We start from the raw sequence: 24,957 nt of genomic DNA on the forward strand, positions 1-24,957 counted from the left end.
GCTTTGACATCTGCTGGAAGGGCGTTCCACAGGGCGGGCGCCACTACCGAGAAGGCCCTCTGCCTGGTTCCCTGTAACTTGGCCTCTCGCAGTGAGGGAACCGCCAGAAGGCCCTCGGAGCTGGACCTCGGTGTCCGGGCAGAACGATGGGGGAGGAGACGCTCCTTCAGATATACTGTAGAGTATGGTTCGAAGGAAATATATACAGCAGTGTTCTCATGTATCTTACATTTTTAAAATAGATTTTCTGGCTCACCCGATCCATCATTGGTCTGCTACACCAAATGTGTGTCAGCAATAGGATGGTGCCTGTACTTTTGGCTGAAACTCGCTGTACGCAATGGGGACAAAACTGCAAGCTTAGTGCTGTGCAATGCTACCTTGCCTATCATCTGTGTGTCTGAGGTCTCCCAACTGGATTCAGCTAGCGAACTCTGTCTGGAAGCCCTGCACAAGGGTTTCTTCTTGTAAAGGTAAAGGACCCCTGAATGGTTAAGCCCTGTCAAATTTGGCTATGGGGTACGGCACTCATCTCTCCTTTCAGGCTGAGGGAATGGGTGTTTGCCTGCAAGACAAAGCTGCAGACAGCTTTTCCAGGTCATGCGGTAAGCATGACCAAACCACTTCTGGCGCACGGGACTCTGACAAGTGCCAAAGTGCACGGAAATGCCTTTTACCTTCCCGTCGCAGCAGTACCTATTTACTCGTGCTGGTATGCTTTCGAACTGCTAGGTTTGCAGAAGCTGGGACAGAGCAATGGGAGCTCACCCCATTGCAGGGATTTGAACCGTCGACCTTCTGATTGGCAAGCCCAAGAGGCTGGGTGGTTTCCTCCCCACCTCCCCGTGTTCCTCCTTTAATTGGCTCAAGGTGGAGGTTGGATGGAAACCCAGAACCCTGTTCCATCTGCTATATACACTGCCTTGAGCTCCTTGGAGGAATGCAATGCAGGAATCTTCTCGCCAAAGACAGGGCTTCCAGACTTCAGTTTGAAACAAATTGCACTAAAGCGGATCCTAAAAACACACACACACACATATATCGAGTGCCAAAGGCCAGGTTAAAGAGGTGCGACTTCAGCATATGAGGAAAGCTGTACGTAGTGCTAAACGCACTTCTACGGAGAGAATCCCCACAATTTAGGGGCTGCCACATTTGCAGATTGCCTTGCAAACAGAAGGTCCCAAGTTCAAGCCCAGGCCGCCATCTCCAGATAGGACTAAGGGGAAGACCTTTGCCTGGAAACCGGTTGTGTGTGTGTCTGCTGCCAGTCAGTGCATACACGACTGAGAAAGGCGGAGAACTGATGGTTTTGACTCTTATCCAAAGGCAGCTTCCTAGGTTCCCATGGCAAATGAGGGGCATGTGTTCCAGAGTCAAGTCTGCCTGGGATCCGGCTGCAGGGCGAACAGATCCTGCTGCAAACGTCAGATTCAAACAAGCAGTGGGAAACATTGCTTGCTGTTTAGTCGTGTCCGACTCTTTGTGACCCCATGGACCAGAGCACGCCAGGCACTCGTGTCTTCCACTGCCTCCCGCAGTTTGGTCAAACTCATGCTGATAGCTTCGAGAACACTGTCCAACCATCTCATCCTCCGTCGTCCCCTTCTCCTTGTGCCCTCCATCTGTCCCAACATCAGGGTCTTTTCCAGGGAGTCTTCTCATGAGGTGGCCAAAGTATTGGAGCCTCAGCTTCACGATCTGTCCTTCCAGTGAGCACTCAGGGCTGATTTCCTTCAGAATGGAGAGGTTTGATCTTCTTGCAGTCCATGGGACTCTCAAGAGTCCCCTCCAGCACCATAATTAAAAGCATCAATTCTTCGGCGATCAGCCTTCTTGATGATCCAGCTCTCACTTCCATACATCACTACTGGGAAAACCATAGCTTTAACTATACGGACCTTTGTCGCCAAGGTGATGTCTCTGCTTTTTAAGATGCTGGGAAACGTTGCACTTGAAAGCAAAACAGCGAAAGATTGAGGCCGGCTTGCAAGCGCAGCGAAACGAAAAGCCTGCTTTGCATTGCCCAATCCACCACTCGGCGCGGACTTTGCAAAGACTCTTTTGCACGGGGGGGGGGGGGGGGAGGCGGGTTGAGGCAGCAGGAAGAGGAGGAGGAAACGCAGAGCAGGAAGTGCGAGAAGCTTGGAAGGAGAGCCGGGTTTGCCCCGATCATGGCTGCTAGGAACCAGGGCACGGCGCTAGGTAAGGCTGGCTCGGATGCTGCAGAGCCGGGGGGGGGGGGCAGGCGACAGAGTCGTTGCAAGCCCCGCGCGTGCTTACTCACAAGCAATCCCAGCTGTGCCCGTTTAGACGCAAGCCCTGCTCAATTCAGCGTGGCTTACTTCCAGGTCAGTGGGGGGCTGGGATTGCAGGAGAAGCCCCACTGGGTTTGGGACATTCTGTGCCTGATTAAGGATACGCATCGGTGCTGTCAGGGAGCGCATTCATTAGGGGTGACCCCTCCCCAGATGCAACAGGACTGGCTTATTTTTTTTTGGGGGGTGTCCCACTTTTCAACTGGCTTGGCAAGACCCCGCATTCCAGAATCCAAAAATATATTAAGTATTCCACTGTCTACATACAGTATCCAACAGTGCAATTTTCTGTATATGTCCTTAAATTCTGCTAATAAGATTTGCTATCCAGTGAGAGCATGCAGTGCAATCCTAAGCACTAGTATACATTATTATTATTATTATTATTATTATTATTATTATTATTATTATTATTATTATTATTATTGGTATCCTGTCCTTCCTCAGAGGGGCAGCTCAAAGCAGCACTCTTTGTCTTATCCTCACAACAGCCAGACAAGGAGGTCAGGTTGAGAGCTGGCAAATGGCCCAGTAAGCTTTGTTTGAGTGGGGATTTGAACCCTGGTCTCCCAAGTCTTAAGGGCAGCATGCTAACTGCAGATGAGACGTATTTATGGAGAGGCAACACTGCTGAGGTCAGTGGCACTTTCACCTTAGTCAGTGTGCTTTATTTAGTGCCCAAGCTTGCTGGTGACCCCAGGAAGAAAAGAATTCTGCATTTTGTAATAGTTGGGGGAGAGAAGAGAAACTTTCGTAGCTGCAGCTTGTGAAGGGCGGTTGTGGGAGTCCACTTATCTAAACTCCTTCTGCTACGCAGGTATTGTGGAGGTAGCTGCCTTCCTTTTCCCTTTGGTCATCCTTGGCAAAATTCCTCTTGTTATGAAAGGGTTTAAAGTCCACACCAGGAGAGCAGATCTATCTGAATCGCACATGGTTTTAGTACATTGGTGGAAATTTGGTGCATGGATCCTCTTGCAAAAACTGCAAGTTATTATTATTACATATACAGTGGTACCTCGGGTTAAGTACTTAATTCGTTCTGGAGCTCCGTTCTTAACCTGAAACTGTTCTTAACCTGAAGCACCACTTTATAGCTAATGGGGCCTCCCGCTGCCGCCGCGCCGCTGGAGCACGATTTCTGTTCTCATCCTGAAGCAAAGTTCTTAACCCAAGGTACTATTTCTGGGTTAGTGGAGTCTGTAACCTGAAGTGTCTGTAACCCGAGGTACCACTGTACATATACACCCTGCCTGTTTCGAGAGACAGTGCCTCTGAGGGTGAAATCAAGTTGCTGCGTTACCAGCTCCAAAGTGACCTCCTTGGGGTGTGAGCCTGAGCAGTGTGTCTGGAGGTCCTCGGCTGCTAGGACATCAAGAACATGCACCCCACCCTGGGGGGGCCTTGCTGACGTGCATCAAAGGAAAGTAGAGCAGTATGTCTGGCACCAGCATGCAACAAGAAGAAGAGTTTGGATTTGATATCCCACTTTATCACTACCCTAAGGAGTCTCAAAGCGGCTAACATTCTCCTTTCCCTTCCTCCCCCACAACAAACACTCTGTGAGGTGAGTGGGGCTGAGAGACTTCAGAGAAGTGTGACTGGCCCAAGGTCACCCAGCACCTGCATGTGGAGGTGAACCCGGTTCACCAGATTATGAGTCTACCGCTCTTAACCACTACACCACACTTAATTAGGAATGTATTGCTCTACTTTCCTTTGGACCACATCAGCTTGGTTACAGGAGTTGCCAGAAGGGGGAGTCCAAGGTGCCATCCAAACTGTCTTAGATTTCTGTGGGATTTTACTCCTGAGCCTTTTCATCTCCTGAAGATACCCCACAGGGCATTAGAAGTTTGGATCAGAGTTTTCCTTCTCCTAGATGGGCTACCTTCCCGGGTTGAGGAGCCCCATCTGCCCCTCACTTCCCTCTACACAGCCTTTCTCAACCTGTGGATCCCCAGATCCTTTCTCAACCTGTGGGTCCCCTGTTGAACTACAACTCCCATCACCCCTAGCTAGCAAGGCCAGAGCTCAGGGATGATGGGAGTTGTAGTCCAACAACATCTGGGGACCCACAGGTTGAGAACCGCTGCATCTACAGCAGTGTGGTGTAGTGGTTAAGAGCGGTAGTCTTGTAATCTGGTGAACCGGGTTTGCGTCTCCGCTCCTCCACATGCAGCTGCTGGGTGACCTTGGGCTAGTCACACTTCTCTGAATTCTCTCAGCCCCACTCACCTCACAGAGTGTTTGTTGTGGGGGAGGAAGGGAAAGGAGAATGTTAGCCGCTTTGAGACTCCTTCGGGTAGTGATAAAGCAGGATATCAAATCCAAACTCTTCATGTGCAGAAAATGCCTTCTTGACCGTTTGACCCGCTATTGGTCTCATTTTCTCAGTCTGCTGGAGGGGAAGTCCCTAACTCACTGAGGGTTTTAGACCCATTGGCTATGCTCACCTGGTTTAACCAGCCAGTTGAAGCCATTCCCAGGGTGTGGCCACTGTCACATGCTGACATTTTCTAGGAGCCACAGGTGAGTGCTCAGTCTACAAAAGGTGAACATATTACACCAGAAGGAGCACCCTGCCAGAGCTACTACTACTCCCCTACCACCCCAGACACTCCGAGGGTTTATACAAATTTAGTAAATAATGATAATAATAACCAGCCCTAGCCAGCATGAGCAGTGGTCACGGGAGTTTTAGTCCAGAAGCGTCTTGAGTGCACCAGATTTGGTACGTGTATTTGGTACACCTTGAGTATATAGGGATAGTAAAAGAACCTTGCAAGTTCAAAGATCGAGTAATGGAAAAGGCAGTAATAGGTTTAGTGCAGCCATAGCCAAACTCCGGCCCTACAGATGTTTGGGATTACAACTCCCATCATCCCTGACCATTGGTCCTGTTAGCTATGGATGATGGGAGTTGTAGTCCCAAACATCTGGAGGGCTGGAGTTTGCCTATGCCTGGTTTAGTGCCTTGTTAAGCATGTCAAAGTGCAAGTAGATAAATAGGTACTGCTCCGGCGGGAAGGTAAACGGCGTTTCCGTGCGCTGCTCTGGTTCGCCAGAAGCGGCTTAGTCATGCTGGCCACATGACCCGGAAGCTGTATGCTTGCTCCCTCGGCCAATAAAGCGAGATGAGCGCCGCAACCCCAGAGTCAGTCACGACTGGACCTAATGGTCAGGGGTCCCTTTACCTTTACCTTTATGCACTACAAAGGAATTATAACTCTAATCAGGATATATGTATTTGAAAAACAACGTCCCAAAAATGTAGAGATTGCAAGGCAAAACCATCACATATATAGGTTAGCACTCTAGGCTCACTCAGGCAAGCTAATGAGCCCTAAGAGCTTTTTAAAAAGGTAACCAAAAAAGCAAACAAAAACTCAATGCATATAAAAAAAATCAAAGATCAAATTCTAAGAACGCTCATGACTGTGAATAGAACAGAAAGTCACCATTCATCTACAATTGCAAAATATCACTGAAGAACTGTCTGAGGGTAGAAATCCAGCCCTAGATTTTGGGGGTCCTCAAAAGACAAAGTGTGTTGGGGCCACAACTCAGGAAGCCCTGTGAATAAATCCTGAGTATTGTAGGGAACACCAGATCAGAGGAGTTGACACTCCAGCCCATTATTACTCTGACTGGCAGGAGCCAGTGTCTCGGGATTAGTAGTGAGCCCATTTCCTATTATCTGCTACCTGATCTTTCTAAGTGGAGGTGCTAGGCCAGAGATGGGGACCTCTGACCTCCAGGTGGTATTGAACTACAACTCCCACGATCCCTGTCTACTGGGCCATGCTGGCTGGCGCTAATGGGAGTTGTAGTCCAACGTCTTTTTTAGGCTGTCAGTGTGCCCTAGATGTCTAAAATGGGTATCTCTGGATGCTTGTAGAAATCTCGCTTCTACCAAGACAGACCTTGGGTCCCCCTTCCTCAGTAGTGTAACTTGAAGTCATCCGTTTCAGTCCTACCCTCCGGAGCAGGAGAATACAAGCTGGCTCCATCTTCCATGTGTCAGCCCTTGAGATCTGTGAAGACGGCTATCATCTCTCCTCTCATGAAGTATAGCACTTCATTGCCAGCCGTTTGGGCAGATATTCCACTACCCGCCGCTTCGTGGGTTGGCACCGTTTTATACCAATTAAAGAGAATTCGCCTGTACTCTGTAGCCATCCAGTTCAAAGCTATCTTATTAACGTCCTTTTCTCTTTGGCGCAACACCAGCTATGCTGCGGTACCCTGAGGCATAATGGGCCAAGCTGCCTACAGTCACAGGCCCTCAAGTTAAAAAAGAAAAGAAAAAAAAGAAAGATTGACTCTCCTATGAAACTTCTAAATACAGTTTTGAAGATTGTTTTTTCCCCGCTCTCTCTTCTTCTTTTTTGGACACGTCTTCAGAGGGAGTAAAACATTCTTTTTTTTTTTCCAGAGGAGGATTAAAAGAAAGTTGGCTAATTAGCTGTAGTTTAACTGCTTTAATTACTTTTATCCCTGAAGCCCCATGAATATTTAGATGGAGCAGATGACATATAAAAAATGGGACTATTCACGCTCCATGTTTAATGAATATCTAAGCTGCTTCCCTGCTCCTCCTTTGGCAGGTACTTGAGATGATTCACACATAATTCCCCCCTCCCCAATATATCCAGATTTCTGACCTGCATTTGCCTGGAAAGCTGGACTCTGAAACAGCAGTTCCTAACGGAGGGTTGCACATCTTTCCCAGGCCTTGTATACCTGAAATGCATATTTTTTTAGGAGCCACTCTTTTCTATTGAGTGAATTATTTTTTTTTAATAAAAAAATAGGTTTTAATACTCTATTTTTAAATTGATGTAAGCTTGCCCTGGGACCTTACGGTGAACGGCAAGTAAGAAATCCAATTAATAATAACATGTGCTTCTCCTGCTTACCTAGGAATAATCTGTGTATACTATACGGGGGGGGGGACTTTATTTGTGAAGCAGTTTTCAAAAGAGGGCAGGGGTCCCCAACTTTTCCAGACCCCGGGTGACACATTTTGAAATCTGAGAAACTGGCATGGACATTACACTGCAAAATGGCTCGGAGATTGAAATTGTGGTTTTCTTCCTTGCGGAATTTAATTCTGATTAAACTTGAGTGTGGATAAGAATTTGGGTGATGTGTGCAAAAGTGGCCAGAGTGGCTGGGGCAACTCAGTTAGATGGGCAGCATACAAATGATGATGATGATAATGATGATCATCATCATCTTCATCTTCATCGCAAAGTGTAGCCTTTCATCCTTGGCAGTTTGGGGAACGTTCCCTTGCATGGATCTGTCCACCCTGCCAGCTGCAGCCCAGGGTAAAAAGGGGGGGGGACAGGACCCCAAACAATCCTAAATGTAATTTAAAAAGAAAAAAAAGAGTGGGGCAGAGGGCCTTAATAGGCACCAAGCAGCATATCAGGGGCCGCCATGTTGGTTTTTGGTTTGGTTTAGTTTTTACGTCTTTGTTCTGCTTTATTATTTGGGTTACATAGATAAGATGCAATAAGAATACATTCAAAATAATAATAATAATAATAAACGTACTAAACGGAACTAGGCACTTTTCCTCACAGACCTCAGCTGGCTTGCGAGAGTCCGGGTGAACCAGCCGGCGGTCCTGAGGCAGGCAGCTCAAATTCAGACACAGCGGGCTGTGAAAAAGAATTGGCAGGTAAGTGGCTCCCAGGAGAGGTTCGTGTCCGAGGGGTAGGGAACATGCTTTGTATGTCAAAAGTCTTGAGGGTGATCCCTGGGATCTCCAGGTAGGTGCTGGGAGAATCCCCTGCTTGAAACTCTGGCTGCCGTTCAGTGTTGGCAGTTCTGCACAAGATGGGCCAGTGATCTGACTCCGTATCGGGCAACGTCCTTTTGCTCCTTGAGTATTCTGCTCTCGTGTTCCACAGACACCTGTTCTACCTCCATCCACTTTAATACCTTGGAAGTCGAACGGAATCCATTCCGGAAGTCCGTTCGGCTTCCAAAACGTTCAGAAACCAAAGCTCGGCTTCTGATTGGAAGCTCCTGCAGCCAATCGGAAGCCCCTTCAGACGTTCGGGTTCCAAAGAACGTTCGCAAACCGGAACACTCACTTCCAGGTTTGCGGCGTTCGGGAGCCAAAGCGTCCGAGTACCAAGGCGTTCGGAATCTAAGGTACTGAATTTTGTTCAAGTTGCCTAGAGACATAAAAGATGGTGCTTGCCTTTTTGAATAATTCATTTTTGAGGACCATGGTAATGAGGCTGGTAAAAAGATTCTTTTCCAACAGCGAGTTTTTGCGTACATGTGTGGTGGGTGTTGAGGCACCTCAGAGAGGGGCAAAACCACAAATAAGCTTTAAATACGTTGATTCATGAGTGGGTAGGCGTGTGCATTTTCTAAGCCACCTCTTGGACAATTCTTTTATTATTATCAGTGTATTTTTTTCTTTAAAAAATGTTTTGGGGTACTCTCATTTTGACTCAAGAAAATCACCATTTTATAGTTCAGATTGGGAAAAATAAATACAGGAAATGGACAAAAGTACAAAGATTCGCAAAATGTTTAGGGGTATGCATCCCCTCAGAAAAAAGCACTGATGATGATGATGATGATGATACTTGGAAACTCCTGGTCAGCCCTGGAGGCCTGGCAACCTTAACTGGGTCTGGTGAGACTTCAAGTCCGAAACTTACTGAGCTTATTTTCCAGACCCTGAATCATTTTGGTTGCCCACCTCTGCAAACATTCCAGCTTGTCAACATCCTTCTTAAATTGTGTTGTCCATACCTGCACACATTATTCCAGGTGTAGTCTGACCAGGGCAGAATAGAGAGGTACTATTACTTCCTTTGGTCTGGACACTAGACTTCTATTGCAGCCTTAGAATGTTGGACATTCCCTTTTCATCACTGGTTGATATTCTGTGTGGTTTTCATGGGTTTTGCAGATTTGTTTTTACCTAAATAATAATAAAAATTAAATAAAACATCCACATTAGAGCAATGACTTTATATTACTGACTGAAATATCACAAAATCCTGTTTGGTTGCTCAAATAAAGGCATTGCCCTAATATGGATATTTGAATGTCTCTGCTTAAAAACTGATAATAGTGGGTTTTAATATCAGCTTGGATTAGACTGACATATTTCTTTGAAATATCCTGAGTGTTGGCGAAGGTTTGGCTATGGAATATGTAGTCAGACTCTCATAGCTCAGCCTCTTCTGTAAAAATAGCTTCTCGGTTAAACAACAACCAAAAAAAAAAAAAAAAGCCCCCCTACAAGTTCACACCAATTCTTGGAACCGTTTTTGCTACATCTGTCTTCACAACTCGTTTTTCAACTGCGGAGGCCAGAATCTCTTTCCTAGGAGCTGATTATACATTCAATTTCCATTCCATTTATTTTAGCTGGAATAGGAATTCCAACAACAATAAAAGTGCGCTTGGTTTCTTTTCTACACTTACGAAAAGCAAAACAAAGCGCTTCAGAGCAAAAAGGGAAGAGATCCTTTGTATCTACCCTGCTTTCTCCATGAGATAGGGAACCTAAAGGATTCTCAAGGAGAGCTTGATTCATAACATCCATTCTCAATACAGCACAGTCTGCTTTTCAGCACTTTACACTGGGGTGTGAAAAGGTCTGGGGACATTCTAGGAGGGTCTAGAAAGAGAAGCAAAAGATGCTAAAACAGCTAAGTGCCACATTTCAAAACAGGTGGGTGCAGACTTAGAGCAATAGTCAGCCATGCAGTTCCATTAGCGGGAGGACTTATGGCTGTGCAGTGGAACTTTCTCCTCTGTGAGCCTCATAAATCTGTTCCGGATTTCCCCACAAACCTCTGGAGCAGATCTGGGGAGGCCATGAGGGGTTTGTGGGGAGCGGAGGTTCCACTAACCAAATAGGAAAGAACAACCATTACTTTGTTAAGGAAGCAGCTAATGTTGCGGTCTTGTGCTTTCCAGAAGCAACAGCCCCAGGACTCTGAACTGGGGTTCCCAGGGCAAGGCTTGGCAGGCTGCATTCCTCAGTGAAGTTCGGGAAGTTTAGTAAAGTCTGCCTGAAGTGAGCTGATTTCTTGATTTCACAGTCCTTTTTTTAAAAAACAACAACAACAAAAAACAAAAGCAAGATTTGATTTTGATTGGCTGATGAATTTTGGATGGAAACAAATTCTTCTACTAGCATTACAGTGGCACCTCGGTTTTTTAACGTAGTCCATTCCGAAAGACTGTTCGAGTTTTGAAATGTTCGAAAACCGAAAACTCAGTACGGAAGCCTCCGTACAGAAAACTCAATACGGAAGCCACGTGGCATGTTCGACTTCCGAGGTGTGTTCGGAAACCGAAGCATTTATAAACATATTTGAAGATGGCTATCACATTACCTCTCAGTATTCCTTTCTCTATGTTATAATACTTTAAATACTTCAAATGCAAGGCAATGAGTCCAGTGCAATCTGGACAAAATTATGCCCTTCTAATTCCCATACACATCAGAGGGAACAGCATTAGGGGTGTGTGGGTGACCTTTCCATTGTAATCAGGGAGATTTTAAATTGCCTAACTTTAGATGGATCATACCTGGTTTTTTGTTTCCTTTTAAATACATTTCCTCCTCTCCCCAGTATGCATGAAATGTGCCAGTTGAAAGATACAGTGGGCAAAATATTGTCCGCTTAATCACCCTGATCCCACAGCTGTTTAAATTAAACCATGAGCTACAGGATGGAGGGGGAATAGGATCTGGACCGGTGAGAAGGATCCCTACTGAAAGCAGGGTTTGGTCAGCTGGGTTTGGGAGCATTTTCAGCAAACTGGTTTGTTTAAAAATCGCCAGAAGCTTCTGATCTTCTCCTGGAACAGAAAATAGATGAGAGGAGGGAAAGTGAGAGTCTATGGTTCATTGTAGCTTGTTTATGTACCAGCACTCTTATCTGTCCTGGCCTCCGAAGTCCCAGGTGTTCTCTAGGCATGCAGCTATAGGATAAGGCCTTTTCCTAATGTATATGTATATTTCTATATGATAAAAGGCAGCTTGGCACCTGAGGGCCGTCACCTGCATCGACCTCACCACCCTTTCGGGCGATGACACCCCTTCCAACGTCTGCAGGTTGTGCTACAAAGCCAAGCATCCCATCCGAGGGGATCTGTTGCAAGCTATGAGCGTGGACGACAAAGGTAAGTCTTTCTGTGCAAATCAGGAACAGAACCTTGGTTCTGTTAAGGTCATGCTGACCTTTAAAGCCCTAAATGCCCTCGGTCTATTATACCTGAAGGCACGTCTCCACCTCCATCGTTCTGCCCGGACACTGAGGTCCAGCTCTGAGGGCCTTCTGGCGGTTCCCTCACTGCCAGAAGCCAAGTTACAGGGAACCAGGCAGAGGGCCTTCTTGGTAGTGGCACCCACCCTGTGGAACGCCCTCCCACCAGATGTCAAAGAGAAAAATAACTACAGTGGTACCTCAGATTAAGAACTTAATTCGTTCTGGAGGTCCGTTCTTAAGCTGAAACTGTTCTTAACCTGAGGTACCACTTTAGCTAATGGGGCCTCCCACTGCCGCTGCAAAATTTCTGTTCTCATCCTGAAGCAAAGTTCTTAACCCGAGGTACTATTTCTGGGTTAGTCTGCAACCTGAAGCGTCTGTAACCCGAGGTACCACTGTACCAAACTTTTAGAAGACATCTGAAGGCAGCCCTGTTTAGGGAAGCTTTTAATGTTTAATATTGTATTTTAGTGTTCTGTTGGAAGCCGCCCAGAGTGGCCGGGGAAAAATAATATATTATTATTATTATTATTATTATTATTATTGTTGTTGTTGTTGTTGTTGTTGTTGTTGTTGTTGTTGTTGTTGTTATTATTATCATTATGTGTATCTGGAAAAGACACATGCACTGTTTGTGTGCCAACTCCCTCGGATCGATCCTCTGGTGAGTGATGGTTTCTGCTGAACGGTTAGTCCTGCTCGGAAGGACAATCTGGATTCTGGGGCTTCAGCTGAAGAAGTGAGAACTGCAACAAAAATTTGCAGTGTGGAGCGCTCCTGTTGAGGGTGCTAACCTCTTTTAGAATTCTCCATTGCATTTCCTTTTCCTTACTGGTTTTTCCATTTCCCTCCCACCGCCCCAATAGCCTTAACCATTCTTTGGCCACAGAGCATGCAAGAACTCACAGTTCTGTTTCTGGGGTTCCCTTCCACTTCAAAGCCCCCCCCTTGTACTTCTGCAGACATTCCCCCACTCCTGCTTATACCTCCTTATTTTACTTACTTAAGGTAAAGGTAAAGGGACCTCTGACCATTAGGTCCAGTCATGGCTGACTCTGGGGTTGCGGCGCTCATCTCGCTTTATTGGCCAAGGGAGTCAGTGTACAGCTTCCGGGTCATGTGGCCAGCAGGACTAAGCCACTTCTGGCGAACCAGAGCAGAGCACAGAAACGCTGTTTACCTCCCCGCCGGAGGTATTTATCTACTTATTTATCTACTTGCACTTTGATGTGCTTTCAAACTGCTAGGTGGGCAGGAGCAGGGACTGAGCAACGGGAGCTCACCCTGTTGCAGGGATTCAAACCACCGACCTTCTGATCGGAAAGTCCTAGGCTCTGTGGTTTAACCCACAGTGCCACCCGCGTCCCATTTTACTTACTTATATTTGTACAAACATTTATATATGGCCCACTTGAATAAATCATCAAGGCGGTACGTACAATTCCAATGAAGCACGGAAACAAACTGTCATAAAAATGATTTGCAGTGGGGGTTAATTAAAGAAAGGAATAGGCTTTTCGGCATAAAAAAATATATTTGAGAGGCGCCTGAAAGTTAGCAGTGAGGATGCCTGGCAAATCTCTGCTGGAAGAGCTATACTAAATGCCCAACTTCAGGTTGAAGACCGTCATGTTTCTGAGACATGGGGGGGAAACTAGCAGGGTTCTCTTGTTTGGTAATAATAATGATTTATTACTTATTCCCTGTCCATCTCACTGGGTTGCACCAGCCATTCTGGGGGGCGGGTATGATCTCTCTGTTTAAGCTGGGATGTCCTCTTTTTTATAATTTTTTTAATTCATTTTTCTTTTTCATTCATTACATACACCTCAAATTCTTAACATTTACTATATATTCCTCCCTCCCTCCCCTCCAAGACTTCCCCCAGCTTCCGCTTCTGGTTTGTTTCTATTTTCACCCATTTTGCTATCTCTTGACAAAAAAAAGTTATTAATAACATAACATCAAACCTAAAAAAAGAGTAAAATTAAATGCATCATCATATTTCACTATCTTCTAAACATTTTTTGATGCTGATAATGTGAATGTTTATTTAAATCCTGCCATCAAGTCTATTGACTTTCTTAGTTTCTGCAAATATAATATGAATGGTTCCCAATCGTTTTCAAAGTCTCTGTTGTCTTTTTCTCTTAGTCTATCTGTCATTTTTGCCAGTTCTGCATAGTTCATCAACTTCTCTTGCCATTGTTCTTTAGTTGGTATTTCTCCAGTCTTCCAATTTTGTGCAATCAACATCTGAAATGTTGCCCCCTTTTTGGTGCATTGTTATATTTGCTAACATTTCGTTATGAAATTTTACGCGTGGTGGTTGGTTTTGAGACGCATTCTGGTTTTTATTTGTTGTAAACTGCTTTGTGAGTGACTGTTTTCACGGGGAAGTGGCATAAATATGACCCATAGATCTCCTGTTGCCTGGATCATGGAATGAGTAAGCCCAATAATTTTTAAACACCCTCCCTGCCTCCCATCATCACCCATTTATAAGGTTTCGGTGAGTAGAGAGGCGTGTGTCTGCCTGCCTTTCGAGGCACCTGCTTTTTCTGTAAAAGGTCCCACATTCAGTCTCCTGCTAAACAAATCTCTGTCAGAGACAATAAAATAGCTAGGTGGCAGTATAACGCAGGTTCTTCAGCTGTGTTGCCTTGCTTTTTCAGTGAGTATCTGCCATGCTACAAAGAAGGCTATTCACACACTGTAGTTTTTGTTAAATAAAGGTTCTTCTACAAAATTAAGAATTCTATTTTATTTACAACATTTTTATACCACCCATAAGCAAAAGGTTTTTTGGGGAGGTCTACAGATTCGCAGCAAAGGCGCACGAAATATGCCTTGGGACATTCTTTTTTTTGAAAATACGGCGTCAGGGTAAAAAGCAAAAACCCGCGAAAGAGAACTTCTATAAGTTCTAAAGGGGGATCTTTGTCTCCAGTTGTGACCTGACTTCATACTGGCAAATAAAGCTAACATTACAAAAACGCAGTAGCTGTCAGGTGTGTCGTGGGGATACGAAACTCTGGAACTTCTCGATGCTCAAGAGAAGCGGGAAGTACATAATAAGATGTGGCTTTGTTCTGCATCCATTATCAGAGGCGTCGTGCCCCCAAATGCCAGTTTTTGGGACTCACAAGTGGATAGAGGGCTGTTGGCCACTGTGGGAATAGGATGCTGGATTAGATGGGCCTTTGGCCTGATCCAGCAGAACACAGTTCGTACTTTCTTAATATATCCAATATTTAAGTTCTCAACACTGAATTCTTGCTTTGGGGAATGGGAAAGATGGGCCCTTGGGGTCACTGTTTGTGAAACAGGAAAGCAAAATGATGCGCCACCATGGAAATTATATATATATAATCTACGCATTTGGCAATTTGCTGCCCTTTGATTGTGGAGAGGGGCCTTGCCCTGCCTTGTGGCAAGGCTGGCCCTGAAAGTGAGTCGGAAACTAAAGTGGACCATATTCTTGATCTGTTTGCAGGCATTACTACTGCTGCCGTTTGCGTCTATCCATCAAGAGTCGCTGATGCAGTGAAAGCACTGAAGGCTGCTGGCTGTGACATCCCAGTAGCTTCAGGTAAGCTTTCCTCCTGTGTTTCAAGAGGGGAGTCTGAATGCCCTAGTGTAGGCCCTGTCTCTTCATGCGGAGCCTGACTTGACCGCATGCATTCCCATTATGTGGCCCTTGGAGGATTACGAGGGATGAATGTGGCCCCCGAGCCAAAGATTAGTCACCCCTGGTATGGGGCTGCGGCAACAATGTGTACCACTGTTTGGGGTTTTTGTTGTTTACGTGGAAATTGCTCAGTTTGGTTTTGTATTTTTTAATAGTTTGTTTATTGTTTATGACTACTTTTGTTATGTTGTAGTTATGTGGGGTTTTTTTTAATCTAGTAAGCCACCTTGAACATGGTTTGAACTGTGGAAAAGTGGCATACAAATAAGATTATGTATGCATGTGACGCAGTGCTGATCATAGCTGTCAACTTTTCCCTTTTCTTGTGAGGAATCCTATTCAGAATAAGGGAATTTCCCTTTAAAAAACGGAAATGTTGACAGCTATGGCACTGCTGATGAAAGTTAATTTGCTTGTTACAGCTCTGATTTCCCCCTTTCCTGTTTATATTGCAATTACATGAGGGCAGAATGCTTGAAAATCATCAATGTGTGAATCAAGGATTGCCAGCTCCCATCAAACCCAGCCTGCGCAACCCAACAGCAAGGAATTATGGGAGTTGTAGTCCAGCAGACCTGAAGGGCACCATGCTGGCCTCTTCTGTTTTAGAGTCTCATGGGTGGTGCCAGTTTAACCGCTTACTTTCACACTTCCCCCTTTTGTTGAGGAAAAAAAGAGACTGGAAATTTGGGAGGGATTGTGGATGGTTGGATTGTGGGAAGTACCTGACTATGGTGAACCAGTTCTATAGATCTGGCAAGCTCATGCCTGTTGCCCCCCCTGCTATCTCTCTGCTCGCACCAGGACTAATAACTTGCACTGTGTGTGTTTTTTCTCTTAGTGGCAACCGGATTTCCAGCAGGACAGACGCCTCTGAAAACCCGCTTAGAGGAGATCCGTCTAGCTGTGGAAGATGGCGCCAGAGAGATAGACATCGTCATTAACAGAACCTTAGTCCTGACAGGCCAGTGGGAAGGTGAGCATTAAGGGAGTCCTGACAGAAAAATGGTTGCAGGAACATCAGGAGAGCCCCGCTGGGTGAGACCAAAAGGCCTGTCTGGTCCAGCGTCCTGATCCCACAATGGCCAACTCGTTGCCCGGAAAATGTACACAATGGCACGTGTCCCATGGTGACCCCAGCAACTGGTATTTATTTAGAGGGCATATGCACTACTGCCTCTGATACTGGAGATAATATAGCCACCATGACCCGCGGACATTGATATCCTCCATGAATCTGCCTGATCTCCTTTGAAAGCCATCCAAAATGGCAGCCGTCGCAACATCTAAAGGTAGCAAATGTCACAATTTAACAATGCACTCAAATGAAAATCTGCTTCCTTTTGACAGTCCTGAATCTCCCCTCTTCCAGCTTCCTTGGGTTACCTCGGGCTCTGGATATTATGAGCCAAACTTTACCCAATGTTGTTTACCTATTTGTATTTCAACGCTTTTATAGTTGAGCACAACTGATAATAATAATAACAGTCGTAATCATAATAATTTTATTATTTGTACCATGCCAGCACTTCAGTTTGAGCCCAGAAGCTAATCAGCACAGGTCTTTTTCCTGATCCTTTTCCCTGGCTATGTGGGGTTTAAACCTGGGTTAACCCCTATGTGGGGGTTAAAGCCTTTGTTCTCTTTTTGCACAATTTACTGCCGCCTGCCTGGTGATGGCGGGGGAAGCCCGTTACCCCAATGCATTTGTCGCTGACAATGATCAGGCCCGTGTATCGGCAAGATTTCCTTTTCTTTTTCTTTTTTACAAAGCTTTCCTTCCGCAAAGGAATATTGTGAAAAATAAATTTTCTCCCGCTTTTGTCTTAACTTCATGTGAAATGGGGAGGGGAAAGGAAACTAACATGGGTGCCAGCGCTCTAATTATTTACAAACAGAATTGTTAAAAAGAACTCGAGGGGTTGTTGGCCTAGCGTTACTTTAAAAAAAAGAAAAGAAAGAAGGAAAGTGTGTTTGGTTCCTGACAACAAAATCTCTGGGTTTTCTAATTGGTGTTCGCAGAATCTCAGTGCATCCTCAGTACCGTTTAGATTGCTGTTGCGAGTTGTCTCCCTGGAATGCTATTAATTAGCAAGCTTTTTAATACAGTAGGAGAAGGCTTTTCTCTGTAATTGGTTTTCTCTTAATGTACCTTGAATGGTTTGCCTTTAAATGCTGACAGTGCTCCAGTAACTAAGCTCTGTGTTTGTACAATTAGCATCCTTCCATTACAATGCAACATTTCTTTAGCTGGAGGATGTGGTGCTAAAGGCCTCTTTTACCAAGTAGCTTCATCGTAGACAATGTTCTGTTGAACTCATGCAGGCTATTTTTTTATTTCCACCCTCCCTTCCTCCGGGGAGCTCAAGGAACGAGCGCACACAGTTATCTCCCCGACCCACACTATTTTATCGTTGCAGCAACCCTGTGGGGTAGGTTAGACCGAGAGGTAGCAGCTCACCTGAGGTCACCCGGTCAGCTTCAGGGCCTGGCAACTCCTAGTCCAATGCTCTAACTATTGTACCATGCAGATTTGACATTAGCCGTGTGTTGCACATCATGATAAGCTAGGGTTTATCTTCTGGCATCTTTGCACAAGTGGTGTGCTGCTGCAAGCACCCCCATTGCTCTCACTGTGTGCTCCTCCTCTGGCACAAGGGAGAAAGCCCTGCTGCTGTTAAGCTTGGCTTCATATAGTGCCCAAACCCGGGATCGTGGCCTGTTTCTCCTTAAGAAGCTCACCTTCAAAGGCTGACTCCAACCTGTGCTTTAAAGCTGGCAAATGATCCTGGCTTGTTACCAGGATCCTGGGCCACTGACGTAATGGAACATCAAGCTTAACTTGTGGTTTCATAGATTGTTTGCCCCACTTACGCCCAGCAGAGGAGTGAAGCGGGAGCAGTTTTTTAAAACTCATTTCATTTCGAGCCTTTGTATCCTGTTCTTCAGGGCTTCCAGAGCGTCTTGTCATTGTTGTTCAGTTGCTTAGTCATGTCCAACTCTTCGTGACCCCATAGACCAGAGCACACCAGGCACTCCTGTCTTCCACTGCCTCCCACAGTTTGGTCAAACTCATGCTGGTAGCTTCGAGAACACTGTCCAACCATCTCGTCCTCTGTCGTCCCCTTCTCCTTGTGCCCTCAGTCTTTCCCAACATCAGGGTCTTTTCCAGGGAGTCTTCTCCTCATGAGGTGGCCAAAGTATTGGAGCCTCAGCTTCAGGATCTGTCCTTCCAGTGAGCACTCAGGGCTGATCTCCTTCAGAATGGATAGGTTTGATCTTCTTGCAGTCCATGGGACTCTCTAGAGCGTCCCAGAGCGTCTTACATACGACCAAAACAAGACTGCCCCCACCCACAGACTTACGATCTAAAAAAAGCGCACATGACACACAAGGGGACAGGGACCAGGAGGGAAGAGGAAAATCAAAACTCAGGCAATTTCTGTTATGGCCAGCTTGGTACAGGAGATGCCTGAAGGAGCTAGGTCCTCCAGAGAAGCTGTTGAAATGAATCCTGCTGCCTACCTCTCCCACTGAGGTAGTCTGGTGAAATGGCCACCCCCAGATGACAGTTGAGGAGAGAGGATGGCAATGGCAGACAGTGGCAACAGCACCCTGCTTGTTCCCAGTAAACTAGCAACCCCTGGCCTAGCATGACGTGCTAACCATGGTTAGCAGTGAAGGGCTAGGCCTCAGGAACACACACATTTTCTTCAGGGCCCAGCGAAGAGGTACTCCCTTGGAGACGCAGGGGAAAGTTCAGAAAACCCCAATAAAGGAAGACTAGAGCTATCAATGGCTACCAGTAATGGTGGCATACCCTCCAACTTTTCTCCAATGAAAATAGGGATGTCCCATTCCGTGATGGTAATTTTACTATTTATACCCCACACATCTGACTGGGTCGCCCCAGCCACTCTGGGCAGCTTCCAACATATATAAAAAGATAACTAACCAATAAAAAAACCCCACACCTTCCCTATACAGTGGTACCTCGGGTTACAGACGCTTCAGGTTACAGACTCAGCTAACCCAGGGTTAAGAACTTTGCTTCCGAATGAGAACAGAAATCGGGCGGCAGCAGCGGGAGGCCCCATTAGCTAAAGTGGTATCTCAGGTTAAGAACAGTTTCAGGTTAAGAACAGACCTTGGGAACGAATTAAGTTCTTAACCCGAGGTACCACTGTACAAGCTTGCCTTCAGACGGCTCGGGGGTCAGATAACTCTGTACCCTCCAACATTTCTCCAGTGAAAATAGGGACATCCTAAGGAAAAGCGGAACATTCCGGGATCAAATCAGAACCCAGGACAGCTTCTCTAAATCATGAGATCTCCCTGGAAAATAGGGACACTTGTAGGGTCTGTGGTGGCTATTGCTCTGGTTCCAAAAATGCTTCTGAATACCAGTTGCTGGAAACCACAGGAGGGAAGAGGGCTGTTGTGCTCAGATCCTGCTCATGGGTTTCGCACCGGTGTCTGTTTGGCTGCTGTGAGAACACGGCACTGGAATAGATGGGTCCTGCTCTAGCAGGCTCTTCTTGTGTTCTTAACACAGAAGGACAGCAAGCAGCTGGATTCCCTCTTCTGCCAACCCCTAGCGAGACTAGCCCCTGTTTGTTTGTTTGTTTGTTTATTGGCTGGCTAGCAATTTTGGGGGGGGCTGGGTATTTACAATGCTGTGAGTGTGTTAATTGCCTCTTGCACCTGCTATTAGACAGCACACTCGCTTTGAAATTCTGCATTCGTAAAATTCGTAATGTGGGTGAAAAACGTCCTTGATTCTCCCCAGCAGCAGGACCCTCAGTCTCTCCTTTCTTTCCTTTCCCCCTTTTTAGAGCTTTTTAAAAAGCCCATGGCAAAGTTGAGGGTCGTGCTTGATGGATGGCTGGTGGCCATTCGGAACAAGTCTCCACGTTCTTAATACATTTCAAAAATTGCTGAAAATGTTAAGTACTTTAGTGTACGTCCAATTACTCCAAGCCTTAAGTTAAATCTGCTGTTACCTATTGTTGAGTATCTTCACGCCACTTGAACTATAATTTGTCTAAGCCTGGTCTTTTAACAATTATTTTAAGTGCTCTCTAATGGATTGGAATATAAAAGCAACTGCTTTGTGTCGGCTCCCTCTTTGAGTTTAGGAGCCGAGTCCTTGCACTGGAGTTACTGAACTCCTTTCTGATAGATGACTTTCCCCTAACAATTTTCCATTAGTGCAAAGAAAATGTTAAAAACACGCACGATTTTTCTCTCTTGCATTTACTTCCCCCCATCCCCACTAATATACCATGACCAAGGGACAAAGAACGTGATGTAGCTCTGAACATGGGCTTCAATCCTAAAATGTTAGCTTAAGGAGCAGCCACCATCGCTTCTGTAGAGTGGCTTGAAGGATGTAGGATGTGTTGTCAGGGGAGCGGGGGACGAAAAGTTTTCTTCTTCTGTATCTCCTATTTATTTATTGTTTGTTTGTTTGTTTGTGTCTGCACCCTACGTCAGGCATAGGCAAACTCGGCCCTCCAGATGTTTTGGGAATACAACTCCCATCATCCCTAGCTAATGGGACCAGTGGTCAGAGTTGATGGGAATTGTAGTCTCAAAACATGATTTCCCCAAGGAGCTCAAGGTGATGTTTGTGATTCTTCCCCTCCTCATTTAATCTCCACAGTAGGTTAGCTGATAGGCAGGAAGTGGCTCAAGGTCACCCAGTGAGCATAGTTCTTTATTATTACAAATCTATCTTGCGTGGAGGAGACTCTTGAGAGTCCCATGGACTGCAAGAAGATTAAACCTCTCCATTCTTAAGGAAATCAGCCCTGAGTGCTCACTGGAAGGACAGATCCTGAAGCTGAGGCTCCAATACTTTGGCCACCTCATGAGAAGAGAAGACTCCCTGGAAAAGACCCTGATGTTGGGAAAGATGGAGGGCACAAGGAGAAGGGGACAACAGAGGACGAGATGGTTGGACAGTGTTCTCGAAGCTACCAGCATGAGTTTGACCAAACTGCGGGAGGCAGTGGAAGACAGGAGTGCTTGGCGTGCTCTGGTCCATGGGGTCACGAAGAGTCAGACATGACTAAACAACAACAATTGACAAGCTGGGATGTGTGCAGAGGAGGGCAACCAAGATGATCAAGGGCCTGGAAAACACGCTTTATGAGGAATGTTTGAAGGAGCTGGGTATGTTTAGCCTGGAAAAGAAGAGACTGAGAGGTGATAGCCTTATTCAAATATCTTAAGGGCTGTCACATGGGAAATGAAGCAAGCAAGCTTGTTTTCTCCTGCTCTGGAGGCTAAGACTTGAACCAATGGCTTCAAGTTATAAGAAAGAAGATTCCAACTAAACATCAGGAAGAACTCTCTGACAATAAGAGCTGTTTGACAGGGGAATGGACTCCTTAGGGAGGTGGTGAACTCTTCTGCCCTGGAGGTTTTCAAGCAGAGGTTGGAGCGCCATCTGTCTTGGATGGTTTAGTTGAGATTCTGGCATGGCTGGGGGTTGGAGTAGATGACCCTCAGGGTCCCTTCCAACTCTACAGTTATATGATTCTATCTCAATAAAGTTTAAGCAACAGAATAGGTGTGTCAGTATAAGAAGGTCTTTAAGAGGTGCCAGAAAGTTAGCAGTGAGGATATCTGTCAGAAGAATATTCCATGACAGGAGACCAGTGACACTAGCTGTTAGGGGTTTTCTTTTAGAATGAAGCAGCATTCTTCAATTGAGCTAGAACAGGAATTTAATACTGAACAAGAGTTATATGGTTAGCGGTTATTTTGGGTATAACTGTAAACTATTACTGTTATTGTTATTGTTGTTGTTATTGGTTTCTATTGATTTATTGGTTGGTTTGTTGCTCGTATAGGATATTTTGTTTTTAACATTTGATGCTTTGTTGTGTTTTTATATATGTTGTAAGCCGCCCAAAGTGACTGGGGAAACCCAGCAAGATGGTCAGCATATAAATTTTAAATTATTATTATTATTAACCCCCCCCAAAAAAATTCCTTTCTGCTAGGTCTCTATGAAGAAATACGTCAGTGTCGTCAGGCCTGTGGAGAAGCTCATATGAAAACTATTTTGGGGACAGGAGAGCTGGGATCGCTTACTAATGTCTACAAAGCAAGTCTTGTAGCCATGATGGCAGGTAACTTCCTTTATTTATTTATTTATTTATTATTTAATAAATACAATTGCTAGTTGCTTGTTATCCCCCACCCTGCATCACCTGCACTTTCCTCAGGACTGTGATCTCATGCAGGTCACTTGACTCACACAGTTTTTGGCCTGGACATGTTGGAGGGTAAAGGTAAATAGACCTCTGACCGTTAGGTCCAGTCGTGGCCGACTCTGGGGGTTGCGACGCTCATCTCGCTTTATTGGCCGAGGGAGCCGGCGTACAGCTTCCGGGTCATGTGGCCAGCATGACTAAGCCGCTTCTGGCGAACAAGAGCAGTGCACGGAAACGCCGTTTACCTTCCCACCGGAGCGGTACCTATTTATCTACTTGCACGCTGACATGCTTTCGAACTGCTAGGTGGGCAGGAGCAGGGACAGAGCAACAGGAGCTCACCCCATCGGGGGGATTCGAACCGCTAACCTTCTGATCGGCAAGTCCTAGGCTCTGTGGTTTAACCCACAGCGCTACCCGTGTCCCATGTTGGAGGGTATGATAAGTGGCTGTTATGACCGGCTGTTTTTTGGCAACAAGGCCCACTGCAGCCCAGATTGTGGCAGGCCTTGTGTGGAACAGAGTGTGCCAAGGCAAGATGAAAGAGAGGCCATATGAAGAGCAGTCAAATCTACTATAGCAGGACTAGGGGACACTGCAGGAATACTTGAACCAAAAAGCTTGAACATCCATGATACCAGGTACCATGGCCCAGTTCCCAGGCTGACCCGATGATGTACCTCTCCACCCTCCCCTTTGACTCCTAAAATAAAGGGTGGTATTCAGTTTAGCTTTACTCAGAGTAGACGTATTAAACTTTATGAGCCTAACTTCATCATGTTCATTAATTTCAGTGGGTTTACTTTGAATAACTCTTGGCTAAATACCACCCATAGATATTCAGGACCCACCCTATTCTTCCGGTTCCTAATTTTTGAAACTAGTTTTAATGTATTTTTACATTGTCGTAACCCGCACTCGGACCTTACGGTGAAGGGTAGGGAACAAATTCAGAAAATAACCGTTAAGTGGGCAGTTAGCCCTGCAGAATTAGCAGCCTTTCCTACAGAAATTCTAGAGCGGGGCTGCTGGTTAATTTAACCCTGCGGGGTTCTCAAAATCTTTGTTTTGATTTTTCCTTAAATAAAAGTAAGTTCTGAAGTTCACCTCTCCTTTCCACCCTGTGTTTTTTGAAATGCAGTTTCACTGCAGTACAGCAGATGGCTCTGCTGTTAACACTATCCCCCCTCCCTCCTCGGCCCGCATTGTTATAACAGCACCGTGGCAGCTTCCCATTTTTAAATATACACAATAGCTTTCATTGATCTGTGGCTTTGTTAGCGGCTAAGCGTGTTTTTGTTTCCGTTTGAATCGAGTGCAGCGGCCAAACGCATCAGACCACACTGTGAAAGCGGAGCGTTTCCTTCTCCTCAGAAATTCTGAGAAACGAGCCCTTGGTTGGAAGCCAGTATGGCGTAATGGTTAGTGTGTTGGAATAGGACCCGGGAGACCAGGGTTTGAATCCCCACTCAGCCATGAAGCTCGCTGGGTGACCTTGGGCCTGTCGCCATCTCTTAGCCTTAACCTACCTCATGGGCTTGTTGGGAGGATTGGAATGGAACGGGGAGGAAGGGAACCACCACCACGAGGTCCTTGGAAGATGAAAGTATGTATAAATGCAGTAAATAATAATAATAAGCCAGCACTAATGGAACGGCATTAAAAAGAGGCTGGCTGCTGAATCAGCACCTTGGACAAGGAAAGCCTCTGGTGGAGGTCAAGTCTGTCAGGGATCAGCAAACTTTTTCAGCAGGGGGCCAGTCCACTGTCCCTCAGACCTTGTGGGGGGCCGGACTTTATTTTTTTTGGGGGGGGGAATGAATGAATTCCTAGGCCCCACAAATAACCAAGAGATGCATTTTAAATAGGAGCACACATTCTACTCATGTAAAAACACCAAGCAGGCCCCACAAATAACCCAGAGATTCATTTTAAATAAAAGGACGCATTCTACTCATGTAAAAACATGCTGATTCCTGAACTATCCGCGGGCCGGATTTAGAAGGCGATTGGGCCGGATCCGGCCCCCAGGCCTTAGTTTGCCTACCCATGCAATAGATCATGTGCTGTGTGAAGAATAACTACTTCTTTCTTTTCTGGCTACATCTGCACCATAAATTTAAAGCCCTGTTAAACCACCTCACGGCTTCTCTCAAAGCATCCTGGGACCTGACATCTTTCCGCAGGGCCTGCAAGACAGAGCTGTTCCACCAGGCCTTTGGTCAGGGCGCAGCCTGACCCCCTCCTCTGGCAATCTGCACAGAATTTTGCTTAATGGTTGCCATAAATTTGATTTTAATTTGATTTTAATTAATTTAATAATGAATGTTTTTAGAATGTTGGATTATTTTGATTGTTGTTAGCCGCCCTGAGCCCAGCTTCGGCTGGGGAGGGCGGGATATAAATAAAATTTATTATTATTATTATTATTATTATTATTATTATTATTATTATTATTA

General features: G+C 45.7%; 1 protein-coding gene across 1 annotated transcript in view; it reads left to right on the plus strand.

Moving 5' to 3' along the window:
- The first annotated feature begins 2,086 nt into the window (after positions 1 to 2,086).
- Positions 2,087 to 24,957, plus strand: part of DERA (deoxyribose-phosphate aldolase) — a 43,418-nt gene continuing 20,547 nt past the window's right edge. The window contains exons 1-6 of the mRNA XM_083573127.1: positions 2,087 to 2,205; positions 7,910 to 8,007; positions 11,348 to 11,495; positions 15,078 to 15,173; positions 16,114 to 16,248; positions 22,286 to 22,414. Of these exons, the coding sequence (XP_083429253.1) occupies positions 2,175 to 2,205; positions 7,910 to 8,007; positions 11,348 to 11,495; positions 15,078 to 15,173; positions 16,114 to 16,248; positions 22,286 to 22,414 (637 nt within the window). The 5' untranslated portion in view covers positions 2,087 to 2,174. The remainder of the gene's footprint in view (positions 2,206 to 7,909; positions 8,008 to 11,347; positions 11,496 to 15,077; positions 15,174 to 16,113; positions 16,249 to 22,285; positions 22,415 to 24,957) is intronic.

This window comes from Podarcis filfolensis (genome assembly GCF_964270895.1).
Source record: "Podarcis filfolensis genome assembly, chromosome: 10".
Lineage (NCBI taxonomy): Eukaryota > Metazoa > Chordata > Lepidosauria > Squamata > Lacertidae > Podarcis > Podarcis filfolensis.